Raw genomic sequence first — 24,456 nt, forward strand, 5'->3', positions numbered from 1 at the left:
ATTGGGTAGTTGAAATAGGTAAATGGGCAGTTTCTTGTACTCAAATGACAGAATAGGTGGAATACTAGCGAAATAGCTCAGTTTCTTAGACTGGAACAATAGAATGGGTCAAAAATAGGGCGTAATGTGGACGAAATCAACAATGAGTGAATATTGCCACTGGGTTAAGTGTATTCTAACCTAACTACTCTCTAGTCTGACAAAATCAGTAATCCGGCGCCCTACAGGTCCCAACGTCAGATTAGTGATGGTCAGTCTGTATTTTGTGAAGGTATTCAGGGAAACCGGTTAACCGGACTTGAGTCTTGGAGGTGGGAAGTACAGTGCCTGCACTTTAAAGAAGGGGTTTGGGATATTGGCTACTTTGAGTGACATCTAAATTGTCATATCTGGGCACCTCTGGAAAGATAGTGGTTATGTGTGAATGATGGTGAAAGTGTTCTTTCTTTTTTTGGTCACCCTGCCTCGGTGGGAGACGGCCGACATGCTGAAAAAAAAAATGAACATGTACACCTACCATCTGACTTATGACCGAGTTCGGTTCCGAGAAACCGGTCGTAAGTCAAAATGGTCGTAAGTCGAACTTTACTACTGAATATCAACAAAACATTTTTGTAATGACTTTATTTTATTGTTTTATTTTGGTATTTCATGTTTTACTTTACTTTTTATGCTGTTTGTACTGTATTTTATACTGTAAGGTTTAGGATAAATACTGTGTACAACACAAATAGTTGTCTATTTCCCAGAAATTTGGCATAAAAAACACGGTCGTAAGTCGAGTGGTCGTAAGTCGAGCAGGTCATAAGTCAGATGGTAGGTGTATTTCTTTTAACACACTGGCCATCTCCCACCGAAGCAGAGTGATCTAAAAAAGAAGAAACACATTTCACCATCATTCATTTTATCACTGTCTTGCTAGAAACAAGCAGATGCTACAGTTTAGATACTCCTTCAAACTACAAATATCCCCACCCCTCCCTTAGAGTGCAGGCACTGTACAGTGGACCCCCGCATAACGATTACCTCCGAATGCGACCAATTATGTAAGTGTATTTATGTAAGTGCGTTTGTACGTGTATGTTTGGGGGTCTGAAATGGACTAATCTACTTCACAATATTTCTTATGGGAACAAATTCGGTCAGTACTGGCACCTGAACATACTTCTGGAGTGAAAAAATATCGTTAACCGGGGGTCCACTGTACTTCCACCTCCAGGAGTCAAGTCCAGCTAATCAGTTTACCTGAATCCCTTCACAAAATATTACCTTGCTCACACTCCAACAGCTCGTCAAATCCTAAAAACAACTTGCCTCCACTCCCATCTAACATGATCACACATGTGTGGCATGCAAAGAGTACGTAGCCTTTATTCGGCGCATGTACACACCCTCGTTAAAAGGCTATCTCCCCCAACCAGCGAACCAGGTACTAGGGTTGATGATGGGGCCCCGTCGTTCAATCAGTACCCAGGTTCCAGCCAATGAGAAGATGGTTTTGGCAATCGCAAAGGTGTTGTGGGAACCACTCACCTGTCTGCACTTGTCATTCCCAATCTAGAGCTGGTTGAAGCACAGTCTGCTCTCTAGTGGTTTCTATTCTGCCTTGCTTACCGTGGAGTGCACTAATACCTATTGTTGTACATAGTGTATATATTGTACATACTTCTGTTCTAAATTGGTGAAGGATAATACAAGTCAAAAGCTTTTCTGCTGTGTTTATTTTGCTCTCTTTACACCCAGGATAACAGGCCTTGGGACTCCTGGGTTGTAATAACATGCCTGCTTGATGTCCAAGCTCCTTGCACACAAAACTGCCTTTATCCCCTCCCTCCAACCTTTCCTAGGGCAACTCCTACCCCTCCTGCCTTTCACTACAGACTGATATATCGTCCAAGTCATCCTTTTTTTCTCCATCCTCTTTAAATGTGCAAACCACTTTAATAATTTTTCCTCAGCCCTCCAGATAATGCTTTTAGTAACCCTGTCTCCTTATAATCTCCAAACTATGCATTCTATGCATAATATTCACACCACACAATGCCCTCAGAAACGACAGGTCCACTGCCTCCAGCCTCATCCTTGCTACATGTTTAAAACCCATGCTTCACACCCATATAAGTGTGATGGTACCACTATATTCAGATACATTCCCTTCTTGCCTCCATAGATGATGATGTCTATCTCCACAGATGCCCCAGTGCACCACCCACCTTTTTTTACCCTCTCGACAATTCTATGGTTTACCTAATCTTTCATAGACCTGTTTGCCAAGAAGTCCACTCCCAAATATCTGAACACATTCACTTCCTCCTTACTCCATCATAAATACTCTAATGTGATTATAATGTTTAAGAATGTACTTTAATAAGATCAATGTATTATCCACTGTACACAAAGAACCGGTATGCATACCTTCCACTGAAATGAGCTGCTTCTCCATTGAGTTTTTCCATGCAGATCACACTGTTAGCAGTGTCTGGATCCTCAAGACAGTAATCACGCCATTCCTCACCATCTTCTGGTTGACATTCATCTTCATCACCAATGCCACCGATAAACTTCTTGTTAGCATAAATGACAACATCAAACCATTCAACATCACCCTTTAGATGCATTATTGTGGTACCACGAGGAATCTGAGGAGATAGTATTACTCTACTTATTCTTCATTCACTTCAAACTTACTTATAAACTAACATTAGACTCCTTGAATAATGCAACCCTGATACCATTAATGAAGCAGCATATGATTAAAAACCTGTGTCATGCCCTTCAATTTGCATGAGTTCGTACTTTCCCTATACACATGCAATAACCATTATGGGCCTGTAGCTGCTTCATGGTAGAAAATTTTCTGTTCATGCCAGCAAGATTGGTCATTTTTTATGGGGAAGGATTTGCATACTTCTTGTTGTCAGCCTACCCATGCTGTCTTGGTTCTAGAAAATATCATCACCCCAGGCAGCCAAGAAGAATACTAGTGATAATTTCTAAGGAATTGAATATAAAAGAATTTTTGTGTCACTTTTAGCCCATTTTAATTAAAAAATTATGTACGTGTATAGCAAATGGTATGTATGAGTAGCATCAGATGATCACCAGCCAATGGAAATTCTTGCATTTCAGTATGGTCCTAACCTGTATTTCAGTCAACCCTAGACCTGTGATTTAGTTTTCAACTGACCTGTTTTTTCGCTTTTGTGTCTGATGGGGTTTTCAGTTTGCTCTTGACTTGTTTTGCAGTTTGCTCAAGAAAGTTTGTGGCCCACTAAAGCCACCTGAACGCTATTACCACTTTTCTATAGCAACAAGCAGGATAAAAAAGTAATTAACCCTTTAGGGGTCGACAGGTCCTCTCAGAGACTTGTTCTCAGGGTCGGCCAAATTTAAAAAAAGAAAAAATTATTTTTTCTTACGAAAAGATAGAGAATCTTTTCCCGATCATAATGACACCAAAAGTATGAAATTTGATGGAAAACTTATGGAAATATGCTCTCGCAAAGTTAGCAGTCTCGAAGATGTTTACGCATTGGCGATTTTGCCCACTTTGAGCCCTATTTTCGGCCAATTCCAGTGTACTAGTCGACAAAAATCATAACTATTTCGCTAGAACTCCATTTTTTCTATCGAATGAGTACAAGAAACCACCCATTTACCGATTTCAACTATCCAATACAGTGGTCAGAATATAGCAATTTTGCTAATTTCACACAAATTTCAAAAGATGCCAATTTCCAAATAGAGTCCAGAATAAACAAGAAAGACATTCTTGGCACTAAAATAACATTTCCTCTGTTCATTAGTCACGTTCCCACGCCCTTCTTACATTCTTTTGCTTTCCACTTTGAATTTTTATTCTCACAAAAAAATAGAAGATTTACTGTTATGCAGACTACTGCATTAGTGTAGAAATGATATATATAATATCAGCGCACTTGTGAAAGTATATTAGACTCACCAGCTGACGTGTATTGGACGTTTGGCATGATTTGTTTACTTTTGATCTTTGGTAAAAATCAAACATTTCTGCTACTTTGAGCTCAATTTCAAGGTACTTTTCATTGTAAAATCAGTCAAAATCATCTCAATTTCTGTAATATGTTTTCCATTCTATAAAATGAAACCAGGAAAACTAGAATACAACAATAAATACCATACGAAAATACAGTGTAAAGTCGCTGTTTTAATCTAAAAACACGGTCAAAGCTTTTTTTTTCTCATTACGCACTGTGTGCTGCAGGATTTTTTTTATACTGCGCACACTGACCACATAGGCCCATTCTTTCATATGTAGGCCTACCAGCTTTCTCTCACTAGATCTGACGGGGCTAGAATTTATGCGTATTAGTACGTCAAAAAACCCTGCGCGTAAGCCATACTAGTACATCCAAAAACCCCAAAGGGTTAATGGTAAGATGAAATTCTTTCTTGTTACCTTTTATGTTGCCTTAGAAATCTAGAGTTGAAAAAAATAAGAGTTGATTGCATGGCACCCCAGGCCATTACCCAGCAGTTGTGTATCATGAGGATAAAAGCCCAAAGAACAAAAAGGCACAATACCATGCTGGGAGAATACACAAATAACCAGCACATAGGAGAAAAGGCTCACAATGATGTTTTGGTCCGACTTGGACCATTTACAAAGTCACACATTTTCTTTGTAAGAGATGCCTTACTTATTTTCTGTGCATGGAATACATATTGATGTTGTGTGTTTTGCAATATTAGATGGTATGGGAATTCAAACATGCTGTAGCTGATAAAGACAAAAGTAGAGAATGGAAACTGTATGAAGACAATGCTTCCAACTGCTGCTTGTGTCTATATCAACTACAACTTGTTTGTACTCCAAAACCATCTGTTATTACAATATACACAAACTGAGTCAGTTTTTCCAGGCTAGTGGTGGTATAAGTGACTATTCACATATAGTACATGGTGGTAATGTGGCTTATTTACCAAAGTTTAGGACAGGTGATGGCCAATGATGCTTAAAATGGTATTACACAAGGAGGTGGAGGGGCAGGGGATTAATCAGGCATGAGAAAGTTCCATATGTAGTGGGTTCGGAACCTAAATATTAAAAGAATAGGGTGATCCTGACAACAAATGAAGAAAAAAAATTACTACAAGAAATGAGCTTCACATAAAATGCATTATCATCTTACCCATTTACGAATGTCAGGATTTTTACTATAAATGTGATCATCTGGGCCCCGAGACAGGACCCTGATGTCTTCAAGTGTTGCACTGTACCCATCTTGCAAGATTCCTGCAGGAACCTCAACCTCCACTATCTGAAGTTTCTTCATCTCTCTCTTTGACTTTGCAAATTTATATAACCTGTGGAAGAATTTAATTAAATAGTTTTAAAATGTGCTGCAGAGCATATACTGAGCACTGCAAATATATATACAGTTGGGCCCTGGATTTCAGCCTTTCCAGAAGGTTGGTAGGGGATGTGTAGATCAAGTGTTTACACTGAAGCATATATGTGAACAGTATTTAGATAAAGGTAGGGAAGCAGTTTTCATTGCATTTATGGAATTAGAAAAGGCATATGATAGAGTGGATAGGGGAGCAATGTGGCAGATGTTGCAAGTATGTGGAATAGGTAGTAAGTTACTAAATGCTGTTAAAAGTTTTTATGATAGTGAGGCTCAGGTTAGGGTGTGTAGAAGAAAGGGAGACTACTTCATGGTAAAGGTGGGGTCTTAGACAGGGATGTATAATATCACCATGGTTGTTTAATATATTTATAGATGGGGTTGTAAAAGAAGTAAATGTTGGGTGTTGGGGAGAGGGGTGGGATTAAATTATGGGGTATCAAATACAAAATGGGAATTGACACAGTTACCTTTTGCTGATGATACTGTGCTTATGTGAGATTCTAAAGAAAAGTTGCAAAGGTTAGTGGACAAGTTTGGGAGAGTGTTTAAAGGCAGAAAGTTGAAAGTGAACATAGAAAAGAGTAAGGTGATGAGGGTATCAAATGATTTAGATAAAGAAAAATTGGATATTAAATTGGAGGAGGAGGAGTATGCAAAAAGTGAATGTTTTCAAATATTTGGGAGTTGACCTGTCAGCGGATGGGTGTATGACAGATGAGGTTAACCACAGAATTGATGAAGGAGAAAAGGCAAGTGGTGCATTGAGGTATATGTGGAGACAAAAAACATTATCTATGGAGGCAAAAAAGGGAATGTATGAAACTATAGTGGTACTAACACTCTTACATGGGTGTGAAGCTTGGGTTGTAAATGCAGCAGCGAAGAGGTGGTTAGAGGCAGTGGAGATGCCCTGTCTAAGGGCAATGTGTGGTGTAAATATTATGCAGAGAACTTGGAGTGTGGAAATTAGGAGAAGGTGTGGAGTTAATAAAAGTATTAGTCAGAGGGCTGAAGAGGGGTTGTTGAGGTGGTTTGGTCATTTAGAGAGAATGAATCAAAGTAGAATGACATGGAAAGTGTATAAATCTGTAGGGGAAGGAAGGCGGGGTAGGGGTCGTCCTCAAAAAGGTTGGAGGGAGGGGGGTAAAAGAGGTTTCGTGGGCGAGGGGCTTGGACTTACAGCAAGCATGCATGAGCGTATTAGATAGGAGTGAATGGAGACAAATGGTATTTGGGACCTGACGAGCTGTTGGAGTGTGAGCAGGGTAATATTTAGTGAAGGGATTCAGGGAAACCGGTTATTTTTATATAGCTGGACTTGAGTACTGGAAATGGGAAGTACAATGCCTGCACTTTAAACGAGGAGTTTGGGATATTGGCAGTTTGGAGGGATATGTTGTGTATCTTTATACATATATGCTGTTGTATTCTGAGCACCTCTGCAAAAACAGTGATTATGTGTGAGTGAGGTGAAAGTGTTGAATGATGATGAAAGTATTTTCTTTTTGGGGATTTTCTTTCTTTTTTGCGTCACCCTGCCTCAAAGGGCGATGGCCGACTTGAAAAAAAAATATATATATATATAATATACACACATACATACATATACAGGTCCGCCATCACAAATCAGGCAATCAGACATCTGGTTCCATCAGTTATTCGGCACTAATTTTGGCTAGCATAATTTCAAAATTCCAGGATTGCCACACCAACCTGCTGGTACTGTTTGGTGGTGCTACTTGCTGCATAAGTTATTCCAATTACTTTTTCTCCATTTATTGTTATAACCTGCTTACTTTTAGCCTTAGCCATGGTTCCAACAAACAAAAAAAATAGTTCTTGTGTAAAGCACATACACAGTACATTGTCCATAAAGGATAAGGTGGGTTTGAAGCCACTGTCGGTTGCCATGATCTCAGTCTCGTGATGCAGGGGAATATGCTTTATTATTATGCTAATATCAACACTATGGCTTATTTGCCTATCACAGTTGGTCTAATATGACATAATAAACAATATAACGTAAATATTTTAATGCAATTATTGAACAACATATATTTGACATAAGTATTATACTTATGTCAAATATGTGTTATTCAACATACAATATGTTCCCTATTGTATAATTAGTGCAACCTGATCAAACTATGTTTTGTATGTCTAGTGTTAAGTAATCAGTAATCTGTTAAGTTTAGACTGCCTGTAATGCCAAGGCATGACAGTAGCTCTCTTTGCACTACAAATCATTGTAAACCCTCACTGTAAACTATCTATGTATATAAACTTCCTACAACTGTCAACCACATCATAAACTTGCAACGAAATAAAAAATTCTAATTCTAATAAATAACGTAAAAACATACTAAATACTCCAGAATGATTAATATTTGGCATAATACCGTGCGGTTCAGTGGAGGTATGAAGAGGATATGGGATACAAGTACCATTCTCCTATCCATGTCTTGGGGGCTTATATTAGAGAAAACAGAGTGTAGCACAGGGCTGTGATATACACTTATAGTGCATCATAAACCTGAAACAAAAAAGATATTTTCTCTACATATATTATCATACATAGCAGCATGTGTGTAGAGAACCTAGGATAAGCCAAAAAAGTCAGACAAAGTGACTTGTTTCTAGTACCTAGCTTGGCTTGCTATATATGATTTTTTGTGAATATTTTTTTTCTCAGTTGTTTGTTGGGCTATCTTACTGAAACTTGGGCAATGTATGATGGAAAGATGCTTCTTAACGTCCACCAAAAATGAAAAAAAGTCGGACAATAAATAATGGAGTTCACTTCTCAACCATTAGCTGCCCCTTAGCAGTATATTTTCATGTGGTTTTTATGGTTGTATTCTCGTTTTTATGGTTTCGTTTGATAGAATGGAAGATATATTACAGAAATAGATATGATTTTGATTGCTTTCACGATGAAAAGTACCTTGAAATTGAGCTCAAAGTAGCAGAAATGTTCGATTTTTGCTGATGTTCAATGAGCTTTCTTGTGTAAGTCAAATTGGTTAACTTTATTAAGTGTATTCTAACCTAACCACTCTGTAATCCAGCAAACTCAATAATCTGGCGCACGGAGGGGCTCGGTTTGATTGATGTCATTGGGTACGGGAGGATATTCTTGGGAAGCTTTGGGTACGGGTCGTTTTGATAAGGACCTGCCTTGTATGGGCCAGTGGGCCTTCTGCAGTGTTCCTCCATTCTTATGTTCTTATGTACTACAGGTCCCAATGATGCCGGATTTGTGATGGCGGACCTGTATATAGAAGCACATGACGTAAGTCTCTTTACCAAGAATCATGAAATCACTTCGTTACTTGATACACTGTACAATTTCTACTAAACCACAAGCTATTCAACTCTCTAATGAACCCAGCACATGATAAATAAATGTTGGGATTAACTGCATAGCCTTGTAATAAAGCAAGCCTCTATCCTCATTTATTTCAGATAATCAGGTAAGTATATGGAGTCTTTACTGATAAGTAAGACACACATTTAATTCTAAGTATCTTTGTTAACAAAATGTTTCACCTACTATGAAAGCTTCATCAGTTGCAAAGATGAACTGCAGTACTTCCACCCAAGATTTATACACCCCCTTTGTCATCCTATCCCTCTCCATTCTCTCTACATGGCCAAACCACCTCAACAACCCCTCCTCAACCCTCTGAATTATGCTCTTTGTGACCCCACACTATCTTTTAATTTCTACCTCCTCCTCCTCATTACAATGTTCAACACCCAAGCCTCACACCCAAGTGGTTCCACTATGGTACATTCTCTTCTTGTTGCCTCCATAGATAAACTTCTTTCCATAGTTGCTTCAACACACCACCTACATTTTCTTCCCTTTTAATCCAGATATTTAGAGAAAAAAATTACTATACATCTTTAACATCATTTCCAACTCATATTCTTGATAAATTAGACACATGTGCACTAATAGCTCTACAGCCATGGTGCATATGTCTAATTTATCAACTTGTTGGTTCTCTGAACCATTCATCTTCAACTCATATTCTTATAGAGTAAATAGGTTTAAGGATTCACATTTAATAAAATAATAAAAAACTTACTTGTTTGCAGCATCTTCAGTATGTTTAGCATTTGATATTTGGTTCTTTATTGCTAATAAGAGAGATTCTGGCATAAAATTATTTGTACTATCTTCTTCATATAAATGTTGTAACTCTGACAGCAATTCCTCAGAAGTAAGAATGTCTCCCATGACTTCCTGAAAAGACAATAAATAAAAGGATATAAAAAAGCAAAACAAGAATTATCGTGGTTATAATTATTAGGATAATACAAATTATGATGATGGTGGTCATAATACTAATAAAGCAATGAATTAGTGGCATCATGCATGGCTATGGCAAGCTCTCTGACTCATAGGAAATCAACTTTCAAATACATGTATATAGGTAAGTAAGTTTATTCAGGTATACACAAATACAGTTACACAGATTATTATACATAGCAGCATATGTGTGGAGAACCTAGGATAACCCAAAAAAGTCAGACAGAGTGACTTATTTTCATTGGGGTCCTTATACTAAACTCAAAGTTGCATGTAGCTACCTTACCTTTCATATACCTTTGATGAGTTTCAAGAATCTTACTACTCTCAGAGCCCGGCCATGGGCCAGGCTCAACTGGCGCTAAGCTAGTCAACCAGGCTGTTGCTGTTGGAGGCCCGCTGCCCCACATATCCATCACAGCCTGGTTGATCTGGCACCCGGTGAAGATACTTGTCCAGTTTTCTCTTGAAGACTTCTACACTTGTTCCAGCAGTGTTTCTGATATCTTTTGGTAAGACATTGAATCTGGGGCCATGAATGCTGATGCAGTGTTCAAGATTCTAAGGTGTTCCCAGTAATTTAAATGCTTTAATGGCTCTATGTGAACTGTAAACAATCTCTGTATTTGTTCAAGCTCTGATATTTCTCCTGCCTTGAACAGGACAGTCAACATTGAGCAATATTCTAAATGAGGAAGCACTAGCTAATTAACTAGGACAGTCACAGTGTTTGCAGACAATAACAATGACAACATAATAATAATAATGTACAGCAATAACAACAATACATACAGTATTTTACAGCATAGAAGACACTATTTTTTCCAAAAATAAGTCAAAAATTTACCTGGCATTTTGGAAGCCGAACTACTGTTTATTTTATTTATTATTTTTTTTTTTTCAAAATTTTGGCCAGTCAGAATTGGGGGGGAATGGGGAGGGCATCCTCGACACTAGAGCATCTTATTTGCCATAAAATATGGTAAGTGTTTGCACTCTGAAGGATGGGTGATAATGCTGAGTTCAGATGGTTATTTAAACTTTGATGTCCACACACTTCTGGTGTGAGTTATTGAATGAGTGGTGGTGAAGTGTGTTTCCTCTTTTGGGGTCACCCTACATTAGTGAGAAAAGGCCTATGTGGTAAAGTCTTTTATTTCCAAAACTATGCTTTTGTCTAAGATTTTTTTTTGAAACATCCACAGTTATGCACAGAATTTTAGATATTTAAACTAGCACTAAAACTACTTTATACAAATAAATTGCATAACATGATGTTATGTAATTTGTCCCACCATTCTTGAACAGCTTATTACATCAGCCTTATCAAAACATTATCTCTATGTATTGTACCTGGAAGGCTATGATCATGTCTCCTCTGTTCCTTCATGCCTCCAGAATGGCACAGTTAACTTCTGTAAGATTATTCTCATAAAGCCTTACAGAGGAAGGATTCTTTCCCACTTTCCCATGTAGAAGTAATATTATTAATAATAATTATTTGCTGCAGCATTACCAATATTTTATAAATTGGGAAGGTACACCAAAATTTAATTACTTTCATCTATTGTGATACTGCATGTACAAAAGAAAGATATGCAGAATAGATTGAAGCCATACAGCAATGCAAAGGGAGAAGCAAATGTACTTGCATGGTCCAGTATATAAAACAGGTCTGGGTAGCTGCAGTTAACACACTGGGGATGATATGCAGTAAGAAACAAACACATGTAAATTCTACTCCTGATAGTGCTACATTAGCCCCAAAACAACTGACATGAAACCAAAATACCTGTTAGCTACATCTAACTTCTCATCCCCTCCCCCACAAGCCTTATTATACATGCCTAAAATGAAACCCTCTAGTATACTGCTTACCAGGGCAAACCCTCCAGCATGTTGCTTACTAGGGCAAACCCTCTAGCATGCTGCTTACCAGGGTAAACTTTCTAGCATGCTGCTTACCAGGGCAAACCCTCTAGCATGCTGCTTACCAGGGTAAACCCTCTAGCATACTGCTTACCAGGGCAAACCTAGCATGCTGCTTACCAGGGCAAACCCTCTAGCATACTGCTTACCAGGACAAACCTTCTAGCATACTGCTTACCAGGGCAAACCCTCCAGCATACTTCTTACCAGGGCAAACCCTCTGGCATACTGCTTACCAGGGCAAACCCTCCAGCATGTTGCTTACTAGGGTAAACCCTCTGGCATACTGCTTACCAGGGCAAACCCTCTAGCATGCTGCTTACCAAGGCAAACCTTCTAGCATACTGCTTACCAGGGCAAACCCTCTAGCATGCTGCTTACCAAGGCAAACCCTCTAGCATACTGCTTACCAAGGCAAACCCTCTAGCATGTTGCTTACCAATCTTCATCCGACCATGTCCAAATCAGTAACAGCATGTGCCAGGCACCCACTTCTTGCCCAAATAGCTGTCAACAAAATACATTCACTTAGAACATGTCTAAGCCCATTTAGTTTACAAAGTGCCAGATTGCTATTTAAACAGAACTGTTAGTTAGGAAACAACACATATCTAAGGAGAGCACAACTAAATCATAATATAATGGTGACCTAAGACTTTTCACAACACAAGCATTATCTTGGATAATCAAAATGCTAAGTTTTCTCTGCTCACAGACTGTATCATTACTCTGCTAAAACACAAATACTGCACATTTGCAGTAGTATGATTACAGCTTATGTTCTTTACAAGAACATACCTCTAATACACGTTCTGTAATGGCACAGGGCAGCAGGACCACCAGCCTGCACACAATTTGCAGAAATACCCATAGTAAGGCAGACAGTAGTCAACCCCAAGTTTTCCTGCATTTTTCAGCTGACAGACATCATAGAAACAACAAGTTTTGCCTGTTTCCACCTATGGAATACTCAGGAGAATCACTTCTTAACCCTTTGACTGTTTTGGCTGTACATAAACGTCTTACGAGCCAGTGTCTCGGACATGTATATACTCAATAATTCTAGCGGCTTCAAATCAAGCAGGAGAAAGCCGGTAGGCCCACATGTGAGAGAATGGGTCTGTGTGGTCAGTGTGCACTGTATAAAAAAAATCCTGCAGCACGCAGTGCATGAGAGAAAAAAAACTCTGACCGTGTTTTTGGATTAAAATGCCGAATTTGAGGTGTATTTTCCGATAGTATTTGTTGTTTGATAGAATGGAAAACATATTACAGAAGTAGAGATGATTTTGATTAGTTTCATGATGAAAATGACCTTGAAATTGAGATCAAAGTAGCGGAAATGTTCGATTTTTACCAATGTTCAGGAGTAAGCAAATCACACCACACATCCAATACACGTCAACTGGGGAGTCTAATATTCTTTCACTACTGCACTTATATTATTTATACCATTTTCACAATAATGCAGTAGTCTGCATAACAGTAAATCTTCTATTTTTTGTGTGAATAAAAAATCAAAATAGAAAGCAAGAGTAATATAAGAGGGGCCTGGAGACATGACTAATGAACAGAGGATATGTTATTTAAGTGCCAAGAATGTCTGCATTGTTTATTCTGAACCCTATCTTGAAATTGGCATCTTTTTTTAATTTGCGTGAAATTGGCCAAATTGCCAATTTCTGACCACTTTATTGGGTAGTTGAAATCAGTAAATGGGCAGTTTCTTGTACTCAACTGATAGAAAAATGGACTTCTAAAGAAATAGCTATGAGTTTGGCCGACTGGAACAATGGAATTGGCAGAAAATAGGGCTCAAAGTTGGCGAAATTGCCGATGCATATATAATGCCGAGATCGCTAACTTTGCGGAGCATAATTCCGTGTGTTTTCGATAAAATTTCGTAGTTTTGGTGTCATTACTATCGGGAAAAGATTGTCTATCATTTCATAAGAAAAAATCTTTTTTTTTCCAAAAATTTTTCGACACCAGGAGATGCTTCAGGATTTGGGGTTGCGACAGTCAAAAGGTTAACAAGCAACAAAGGCTTCTTGATTCATAATGAAATATAACAATCTATGCCAGATACAGAAGGAGAGGCTGCAAAATACACTACATATAAATAAAAAATATTAACACTAATAATATTGTAATAATACACATGTAATAATAATAATAATAATAATAATAATAATAATAATAATAATAATAATAATAATAAATACTGTAATTTTATTGGTCATGCGTGAGTGAGAGCACGCACACCTACTTGTTGCAGGGTGTATGAGTGCATTGTGTGTGTGCATGTGTATGTGTATGTACATGTATATATGTGTATATGTGTATGTGCATAACACATATGTGCATGTGTATTATGTGCATAACGTTTATGTGCATAATGCGTATGTGCATAATTTGTGTATAGTGTGTATATGTGCATATTGTGTATATGTGCATGTGTATATGTGCATGTGTATATATGCATGTGTTTATATGTATGTGCACAATGAGTGTATGTGCATACCTGGAGTTTACTCGGAGAGGGTTTAAGGGGTCAACGCCCCCGCAGCTCGGTCTGAGACCAGGCCTCATGGTGGAACAGGGTATGATCAACTGGGCTGTCACTGCTGGCTGCACACAAATTGACATATGAACCACAGCCTGGTTGGTCAGGTAATGACTTTAGGTGCCTGTCTAGTGCCTTCTTGAAAACAGCCAGGGGTCTACTGGTAATCCCCCTTACGTATGCTGGGAGGTAGTTGAACAGTCTTGGGCCCCGGACACTTACTGTGTTGTCTCTTAATGTACTCGTGGCACCCCTGCTTTTCATCGAGGGAATGTTACATCTCCTGCAGAGTCTTCTGCTTTCATAGAGTGATTTTCGTGTGCCGGTTTGGTACCAATCCCTCCAAGACCTTCCAAGTGTATATTATCATGTATTTCTCTCGCCTGCATTCCAGGGAATACAGATCAAGGACCTTCAACCGTTCCCAGTAATTTAGGTGCCTTATCGTACTTATGTGTGCCGTGAAAGTTCTTTGTATGCTCTCCATGTCTGCAATGTCTCCAACCTTGAAGGGGGCCGTTAGTGTACAGCAGTATTCCAGCCTAGAGAGAAAAAGCGATTCGAAGAGAATCATCATCATGGGCTTGGTGTCCCTAGTTTTGAAGGTTCTCATTATCCATCCGATCATTTTCCTAGCAGATGAGGTATATACATTGTTGTGGTCTTTCAAGGCGAGATCCTCTGACATTATCACTCCCAGGTCCTTCACAGTTCTTTTTCACTCTATTGTATGGTTAGAATTTGTTGTATATCCTGATACATTTTTAACCCTTTCAGGGTTCAAAGGCCAAATTTCAAAGTGCGCACCAGGGTCCAAGAATTTTCAAAAAATAATTTTGTTATTTTTCTTATGAAATGGTAGAAAATCTTTTTCTGAAGGTAATAAAACAAAAAGTACGAAATTTGATGGAAAATTGAGGAAATTATGCTCGTGAATTTTGATGTGTCAGTGATTTTGCCGACTTTGACTCCCATTTTAGGCCAATTACATTATTCCAGTTGACCAAATTCTTAGCTATTTCACTAGTATTACTTCTATTCTATTGATTGAGCACAATAAATTGCCAAGTCAACTGTTTCAACTGCAAAATAAAGTGATCAGAAATTGGTAATTTGACCAATTTAATGCGAAGTTCAAAACATTTCAATTTCAAATTAGGGTCCAGAATAAACAATGCAACCATTCCTGGCACTAAACTAACATTTCCTCTGTTCATTAGTTACGTTTTCAGGCTTTACAAATGAATTCCATTTTGATTTTTAATTCACATAATGAATTTTTATTCAAACCGAAAATTAGAAGATTTACTGTCATGCAATATTGTAATAATTGTATAAATAATATCAGCACATTTGTGAACGTATACTAGACCCACCAACTGGTGTGTATTAGATGTGTGAGGTCATTTGTTTACTCTTGAACATTGGCAAAAATTTAACATTTCTGCAAATTTGAGCTCAGTTTCAAGCCATTTTCAATACTAAAACCAATCAAAATCATCTCTATTTCTGTAATATATCTTCCATTCTATCAAATGAGACCAAGAAATTGCAAACACAACTATAAAAAATATACGAAAAAACACTGCAGCCTGTGTTTTAATCGAAAATTAAGGTCTCAGTTTTTTCCTCTCATTATGCAGTGTGCTGCAGGATTTGTTTTATGTGGTGCACACATACCACATAGATGTATTCTCTCATATCAAGGCCAAATTTACCACTCACAGCTTATCAGACTGAGCTGAGCTCATGGTGTAGATCTACGGTTTGGACCCTCAACATAAAGCCGTAGATCTACAGCATGGACCCTGAAAGGGTTAATTTCCTCAAGTTTCCTATATCTGAGTAGTTGATATTTCTCCTATTTGAACTTCATATTATTTTGAGTGGCCCATTTGAAGATTTGGTTGATGTCCACTTGGAGTCTTGTGGTGTCTTCGATGGAGGTCACTGCTATGGCAATCGGGGTGTCATCCACAAAGAAAGACATGGAGCTATGGCTTACATCTCTATGTCAGAAATGAGGATGAGGAATAGAATGGGAGCAAGTATTGTGCCTTGTGGAACAGAGCTTTTTACTGTGGCTACCTGGGACTTTACTCTGTTTACTATTACTCTTTGTGTTCTATTTGTCAGGAAGTTATAGATCCATCTACCAACTTTTCCTGTTATTCCTTTATCACACATTTTGTGTGCTGTTACACCATGGTCACACTTGTTGAAAGCTTTTGCATAGTTTGTGTATACTAAATCTGTATTTTGTTTATCCTCAACAGCATCCAGGATTTTGTCATAGTCCAGTAGCTGTGACAGGCAGGAGCGACCTGCTCTCAACCCGTGTTGCCCTGGGTTGTGTAATTGATAGGTATCTAGGTGGTTGGCGATCTTGCTTCTTAGAACCCTCTCAAAGATTTTTATGATATGGGATGTTAGTGCTATCGGTCTGTAGTTCTTTGCAATTGCTTTACTGCCACCTTTGTGGAGTGGGGCTATGGCTGTTTTTAGTGTGTGTGGGATGACCCGTGTCGATGCTCCCTCTCTACAGAATGCTGAAGGCACGTGATAGGGGCTTCTTGCAATTCTTGATGAACATGGAGTTCCACGAGTCTGGGCCTGGGGCAGAGTGCATGGGCATGTCATTTATTGCCTTTTCAAAGTCCTGTAGAGTTAGGATAATATCCAAGATTTTTGAAATGACCAAATTTTGGGTTTTGTTCATGAAGAATTCTTCATGAACGAACAATTGTCGACCCTTAGTCTGGGCAGTGGCTCGCTAAACACTGAGTCGTATTCTGACTTTAATATCTTACTCATTTCTTGGCTGTCATCTGTGTATGTCCCATCCCACCTAAGCAGGGGCCCAATAATGGATGTTGTTTTTCCTTTAGATTTGGCATAAGAAAAGAAGTATTTTGTTTTTTTTTCAATTTCCTTTATGGCTTTAGTTCTTCCTGTGATTCTTGTCTCCTGTAAGATTCCTTCAGCTTAAGTTCGATATTTGCAATTTCAATGACCAGTGCCTCCCTTCGTATTTCAAACATATTTGCCCCTCTCAGTAGCTTTGTGACTCTTTGCCTTTGTCTGTATAGGGAGAGGTTCTCTCTTTCTAGTTTATGTCTTCTCTTTCTTTTTCTTAATGGAATGTGTCTTGAGCAGATTTCCAGAACTACAGAGTTAATTTTTTCTAGGCAAATGTTCAGATCTGTGTTGTTTACGATATCTTTCTAGCTTGTTTCACTTAGGACATTGTTGACTTGATCCCATTGTATGTTTCTGTTATGTGTATATATGTGTATGTATATTTATGTGTATATATGTACTGTAATTTAAGATATTAACCCTTTGGGGGTTTCGGATGTACTAGTATGTCTTACGACCCAGGGTTTTTGATGTACTGGTACGCCTAAATTCTAGCGCCCTCAAATCTAGTGAGAGAAAGCTGGTAGGTCTACATATGTAAGAATGGGTCTATGTGGTCAGTGTGCGCAGTATTAAAAAAATCCTGCATCACACAGTGCGTAATGAGAAAAAAAAAACTGACCGTATTTTTGGATTAAAAGTGACTTTGCACTGTATTTTCGTATGGTATTTATTGTTGTATGCTAGTTTTCTTGGTCTCATTTTATAGAATGGAAGACATATTACAGAAATTGAGATGATTTTGACTGGTTTTACAATGAAAAGTACCTTGAAATTGAGCTCAAAGTAGCAGAAATGTTTGATTTTTACCAAGTTCAAAAGTAAACAAATCATGCCAAGCATCCAATACACATCAACTGGTGAGTCTAATATTCTTTCACAAGTGTGCTGATATTCTTTATACCATTTCTACACTAATGCAGTAGTCTGCATAACAGTAAATCTTATTTTTTTTATATAAGAATAAAAATTCAAAGTGGAAAGCCAAAGAAATATAAGAGGGGCCTGGGGATGTGACTAACGAACAGAGAACTTGTTATTTTAGTGCCAGGAATGTCTTTCTTGTTTATTCTGGACCCTATTCAGAAATTGGCATCTTTTGAAATTTGTGTGAAATTGTCAAAATTGCTAAATTCTGACCACTTTATTGGATAGTTGAAACCAGTATATGGGTGGTTTCTTGTACTCATTCGAAGTAGTTATGATTTTTGTCGACTAGTACACTGGAATTGGCCGAAAATAGGGCTCAAAGTGGGCAAAATCGCCAATACGTAAACATCGTAGAGACCGCTAACTTCGTGAGAGCATAATTCCATAAGTTTTCCATCAAATTTCATACTTTTGGTGTCATTATGACCGGGAAAGATTCTCTATCTTTTCATAAGAAAAAATCATTTTTTTTTTTAAATTTGGCCGACCCTGAGAACAAGTCTCTGAGAGGACCTGTCAACCCCCAAAGGGTTAATAGGATATGCCAATATGAAGCATATTAAAAATTGTTAGACAACTGTTGGACTGTATTTTATGTATGCAATACGTGTACTGTATTCTTAATGACCCTGTATGACTTAACTTGTATTATGTTCAAGCAGAGTTTTTCCACATTTCTTTGAAAAATAATGTTTAATAGTTTTTAGACTCTTAAAGTAGGGTGTTACATATTATTCTTTCTCTCATTCTACTATTGATCCTAAGATTTTACTTAGGATGAATTGTGGAATAACAAAGCTGCACTGTACTGTTTTTACTTCTTGTATTATGTCTATTTTATTATATTTTTCGAAAAAGAGCTTTAGTTCTGGGTTTACATAATAGTTTCTTCCACCTTTCCTCTTTGTTATATTGGGCAACTGAAGGTCGAAGTTTGATAGTGAATACAATATGTTATGAATTCTGTTACTGTAGTATCTGGGATACATACAGAACCTGCTGCATAACCTGATCATGTGTCTGTGTGCAACTTCACAGTGGGACATGTGCTGGAAGGTAACCCTGTCAGTGTTGGGCTATTGAATATGGTAGAGGATATCTTGCCTTTTCTGGTGAAAGGAGAACATCTGTTTGGTGCTGTGGCCTAGATGATGGTCTAGTGCAGTCGCGGGACGCTGGTTTCTAAAGTAGAAATTCTAAATTACTATGCTGTATATAGGGTGGTTATTTTCTCAGAAGCTTATGATACAGATTGATTATTTACAGTATTAAAAGTAATTAGATGTATTTTCGCGGTTAGAGTTCTGGCATTTTTGAGAGAGAGTTTATGGAGTTTAAGTGATCAATTCATTGATCCCACAATTAAATACCACATGATGAAATGGGTAAAACAAAGGTTGATTCTGTGCTGTGGGGAGAGTTTACCTGGAGACTGCCTGTCCACTTATCTGTTGCACAGGTAGCTGTTGGCAATGGTGGAACTATGCATGACTGTTCATGGTTCTTTGGTACACAACTTTGAGGTTGGACAACTTTTGAAACAAACTGGGCATTCATGTTGTATGCATATGGTTGGCTTCAGAGGTGCATGGCAAGGGCATGTTCTAGGAAAGATATGCACAAGACTATATTCTGTCCCACAGCATTTATACAAGGATGAGGCACTGTTGGATGCTGCAATTATGGATGATGCAGTACATCGTGGTTACTGATGAGTGTATTACATGTAAGCACCTTAATACAGATGAATTGGTTTTCTTTTGAGATCTGCATGCCAATGACAGTAAAAATACTGTAACTCATCCTACTGTACAGAATTTGACTTTGTTGACTTATTCTTGGTTAAATTATTACTTGAACTTATTATAGGCCCACATAAGATCAAATGAGATTATTTTCCCTCTTGAAACCTGCTTATTGAATTTTCATCCAGTATTCATCCTGCTGTATTTTTGTTTCTGCTATTTTTTTTCTACTCCCATAGATTGTACAATAAGTTACAATCCTTTTATTCTGACATGCAGTGGAACGTTGACTTACATGTCTCAACATACGAGTTTTTTGAGATACGAGCCGTTGTTCGTTTGATTTTTGCTCTGAGTTACGAGCGAGCTTCCCCGCTTCCCCCTTAACCCACAAACCTCGCTTGTTCATCTATGATTTCATGCTTTAATTCCATGGACATCATCCTCTTTTTCTTCTCAGCACTGTACTTTGCACTTACTTTCTTAGGACCAATGATTAGAAAAAAGAAATTTGGCATGATAAATGCACAAAATAAAAGCAAAACACGAGAGAAATGCTTCCACAGCAAGGTAAACAGTGCACTGAGTTGGTGGCGTTCTGAAGCTTGCTCATTATTATTATTATTAATTTAGGGAACTGGAGCACAGATCCAATTCCCTAGATCAAGAGCCCCTCACCAGCGTCAAGGTTCCATCTCACACTTTGAGCCCTTTCACTTTCATCAAGTTTCTATGAAGGTTCAGGCAAACAACTCACATGAAGATGTGGAGTGAGCAGTAGTGGGGGTTTGTTCAACTCACACCAGAAAGGATGTTGAGTCAAGATAAATAATATTTGTTCTAATTCTTAGCCCAGAGGATCTGCCACCCAAGATAACCCAATAAAGTCATTACATCATTGAAGATTGTCTGTCTTACATGCCCAATATTTCCACCCATGCTGGGGATTAAACCATGGACACTCACTGTGTGAGGCAAGTGCATTGCCAACAAAGCCTTGGGACATGGTGAACCCTATTATTGTTATGGGGCACATCCTGGAGAGCATGGGTGTCCTGTGGCTCAGTTATTGGATTTCCTGTGGCTCAGCTGATGGGTGTCCCATGGGTCAGTTATTGGATTTCCTGTGGCTCGGTTGATGGGTGTCCCATGGTTTGGTTACTGGGTGTCCCAAGGCTCAGTTGATGGGTATCCTATGGCTCAGTTACTGGGTATCCTGTGGCTTAGTTAACAGTGCACTCAGCCCACTTACTGTGGTTTGATCACCAGCACAGGTAAAAATGTTGGGCATGTTTCCTTATTATATTACACCTGCTGACCCTGTTCACCTAGCAGTAAGTTGATACCTGGGTGTTAGTCGACTGGTGTAGGTTGCTTCCTGAAGGACAAGATTAAAGGACCCCTATGGAAACAGGACAGACAAAGAGTCCTTGATGACACACTGACTTTAATGGGTTTTCCTTGGTGGTTAACCCAACAAAATCTTATCTTGTTACATAACATCTGACCTTATGATGGATCTAATGGCTTCCTTTTTTATATGAAAATTGGTTTGAGGTGGATAACTGAGGTATAACCCCAAGCTCAATGGAAACAGGTATATTTTGGGCCAGTTCAAAAACTTTTTTGTAACAAAATAAGTAACTAACTTATTATACTCTAACTTAGAAAAGGAGGTAAATTCTAGGTTAAGTTAGGAAAGGATATATAAGGATGGGTTAGGTCTTTTGGTTACCAAAGAAAAAAAAGCATGTTCCCAACAGACCAAAAAATATGCTACCAAAGAAAAAAGTTTCCCCCAATGATGAAAAAAACATAACTATTTCCATTGCACATTACGCCTACCATTTGAGAATTTACAGAATAAAAAAACATAAGGATTTTTGTACATTTACTGATTTCCTTGTCAGAGTTCATAGGTTCAAACCTAAAGCGTTTCACAAATACATATGTTTTTTCCTGAAAATCACATGGATAAGGAAGAAAAGGACAAAAAGAGTGTTATAAATAGTACTAGGGTGTATGTGAATTATGTTGAAATAATAATAATAATAATAATAATAATAATAATAATAATAATAATAATAATATCTATTTACTACAAGTACATATACAAGGTATACAAGCCTAGCTGACATCAGTGACATACTACTATATAGAAAGCCGCTTGTTATGCAGAGCATTTTGGGCAAATTAGGTCAGTTTTGTCCCAGGATGTGACCCACACCAGTTGACTAACACCCAGGTACCCATTTTACTGATGGGTGAACACAGACAACCGGTGTAAGGAAACATCCAATGTTTCCACCCCTTCGCCAGGAATCGAACCTGGACTCTCACCGTGTAAAATTCTCGCTTCAAACAGTAAACATGCCCACAATGGTTCAATAGTAGTGGGGGTGGACATGATAACCACATGTAAGGTCATAAAAGGAGATGAAAGAATAGTTAAAGAGGCCTCTTGTTATCCCTTTTGCAGGGATAACAAAAGATCATAAAATAAGAGATAAGATTTTCTTTGGATTTTTAACCCCAGAGGGTTAGCCACCCAGGCTAACCCAAGAAAGTCAGTGCGTCATCGAGGACTGTAACTTATTTCCATTGGTGTCCTTAATCTTGTCCCCAGGATGCGACCCACACCAGTCGACTAACACCCAGGTACCTATTTGCTGCTAGGCGAATAGGACAACGGGTGCAAGGAAACGTGTCAATATGTTTCCACCCGCCGGGAATCGCACCTGGGCCCTTCGTGTGTGAAGCGGGAGTTTTAGCCACCAGGCCACCAGGCCTGGTGGCTAAATTGCAAAAAAAAGTGGGGTTGAAGGGATACTAGGAACTTTTTCTTTTCCAAGAATGGTAGTTCAAGGGAATGAATTACAAGAGGATGTACTAAGTGCTTCAACCACTGAAAAATTGTATGATGGACAAATTATTGAAGACTAGGCACCATGAGCATAGCTATGCTCCTATAGCTACAAATACCTGGATAGGGTTTTGGGGGTCAACACCCCCACGGCCCAGTCTGTGACCAGGACTTGCTTTGGATCAGGGCCTGAACAACCAGGCTGTTATTGCTGGCTACATGTAAACTGACATACAAACCACAGCCTGGCTGGTCAGGTACTGACTTTAGATGCCTCTCCACTGCCTTCTTGAAGACAGCCAGGGGTCTATTGGTAATATCCCCCCTATGTATGTTGGAAAGCAGTTGAACAGTTTTGGGCCCCTGACACTTACTGTGCTGTTCTTAGCATACTTGTGGCAACCCTGCTTTTCATTGGGGGGATGTTGCATTGCCTGCTGAGTCTTTGGCTCTCATAGGGAGTGATTTTCATATGCAAATTTAGTACTAATCCCTCTACGATTTTCCAAGTGTATATTATCATGTATCTTTCTCACCTGCTTTCCAAGGAATACAAGTCAAGGAAATTCAACCGTTCCCAGTACTTTAGATGTTTTATAATCCCTACCCACAGCCATATTTTCTATTATCTTTAATTCATGTTAAATATAAGGGTTATAGCATTCAAGGAATGGACGGTAATCTGGTGTGATTGAAAGAATGAGATCAACTCCAGTTCCTTGGATCAGAAGCTTTCAGTGCTATCTCACTATACCAATGGGGAGTGCTAAACTTGTAGGGGCCATAGCACCAGGAAAATGGAAGGCAATGAGATTCGATCAAGGAAAGGATGGTGGCTCCAATTCTTTGAATCAAGAGCTTTTCACTGCAATGGAGGCAGACTTGTAATTACCAATTTATAATTATAAGTTTATTTAGGTATATATACACATAAGTACAGTTACAGAAATTCAGGTGATTACAGTTATCATACACAGTAACATGTATAAATTACCTAAGATAACACAAAACAGTGAGATATCTATTGGCGTCCTTATAGGAACACAGATATACTCATTTTCTTCATTAATAAATTCATCACATTTTTGGAAATTTCAAATTCTTGTAATACTATTTACAACCATTCTTTAACTTATATTTCATTCTTTATTCACTCAACTTGCAAAGCAACATTTCACACTCGGTTACACTAATAATCAAAATTTCATTTTCCTCCATCAGTTTTATTAGGTTGCCACTTTTGTCATAAACTACATTTGCTTACATATAAACACTTACATATAGTGGCAGAGTTGTTGTAGAAGACAGCTGCTACTTAAATAAGACCCAACCCTCACACCAGACAATTTCTGTCTCATACGTTTTGGTACAAGTTTTGAAGGTCTGGTCTATCATGTTCTCCTCACTCGTATAATTATCTTCAACTTTCTTCCTGACCATCATTAATTTAACTCACTAGACTCGTCACTTAATATTGTACATAATTATTAGTTAAAGATGGACAGATATAATCTGTGGCTTCAGCCCCCCTAAATATATATTATATATATACATATATATTGATCACTGGCAATCTTTGGGTAATTTCCAGGTTGGTATGACATTATTAGTAGAGTTTTTTTTTAGAGAAAATACTGTACTTTGTTCTGTTGGAAATATTTTCATTATGTTTTAAATTAAAACAGTAAAATCAAATTTATTAATTTCTATAGAGTCATACAAATACAATATACATTCGAAATTATTATATATTGAGTGATTAATAACTTTATATATTTATTTTTGTTTTGATG

General features: G+C 38.1%; 1 protein-coding gene across 7 annotated transcripts in view; it reads right to left on the reverse strand.

Annotated features, from left to right (window-relative positions):
• The window catches only part of LOC128694273 (uncharacterized), a 34,121-nt gene extending 9,952 nt beyond the window's left edge, over window positions 1-24,169 (reverse strand). Inside the window, exons 1-6 of one of the 7 annotated variants that reach the window (XM_053784326.2) lie at window positions 23,942-24,169; window positions 19,160-19,237; window positions 12,051-12,147; window positions 9,488-9,645; window positions 5,172-5,346; window positions 2,416-2,639 (exon numbers count right to left, since the gene is read on the reverse strand). In XM_053784326.2, coding sequence (XP_053640301.2) covers window positions 2,416-2,639; window positions 5,172-5,346; window positions 9,488-9,645; window positions 12,051-12,089 — 596 coding nt within the window. In that variant the 5' untranslated portion in view covers window positions 12,090-12,147; window positions 19,160-19,237; window positions 23,942-24,169. The remainder of the gene's footprint in view (window positions 1-2,415; window positions 2,640-5,171; window positions 5,347-9,487; window positions 9,646-12,050; window positions 12,148-19,159; window positions 19,238-23,941) is intronic. The other 6 variants (XM_053784320.2, XM_053784322.2, XM_053784321.2 and 3 more) reach the window with 6 other exon arrangements.
• Between the last annotated feature and the right edge of the window lie 287 nt (window positions 24,170-24,456).

Source organism: Cherax quadricarinatus, chromosome 43, assembly GCF_038502225.1.
Source record: "Cherax quadricarinatus isolate ZL_2023a chromosome 43, ASM3850222v1, whole genome shotgun sequence".
Lineage (NCBI taxonomy): Eukaryota > Metazoa > Arthropoda > Malacostraca > Decapoda > Parastacidae > Cherax > Cherax quadricarinatus.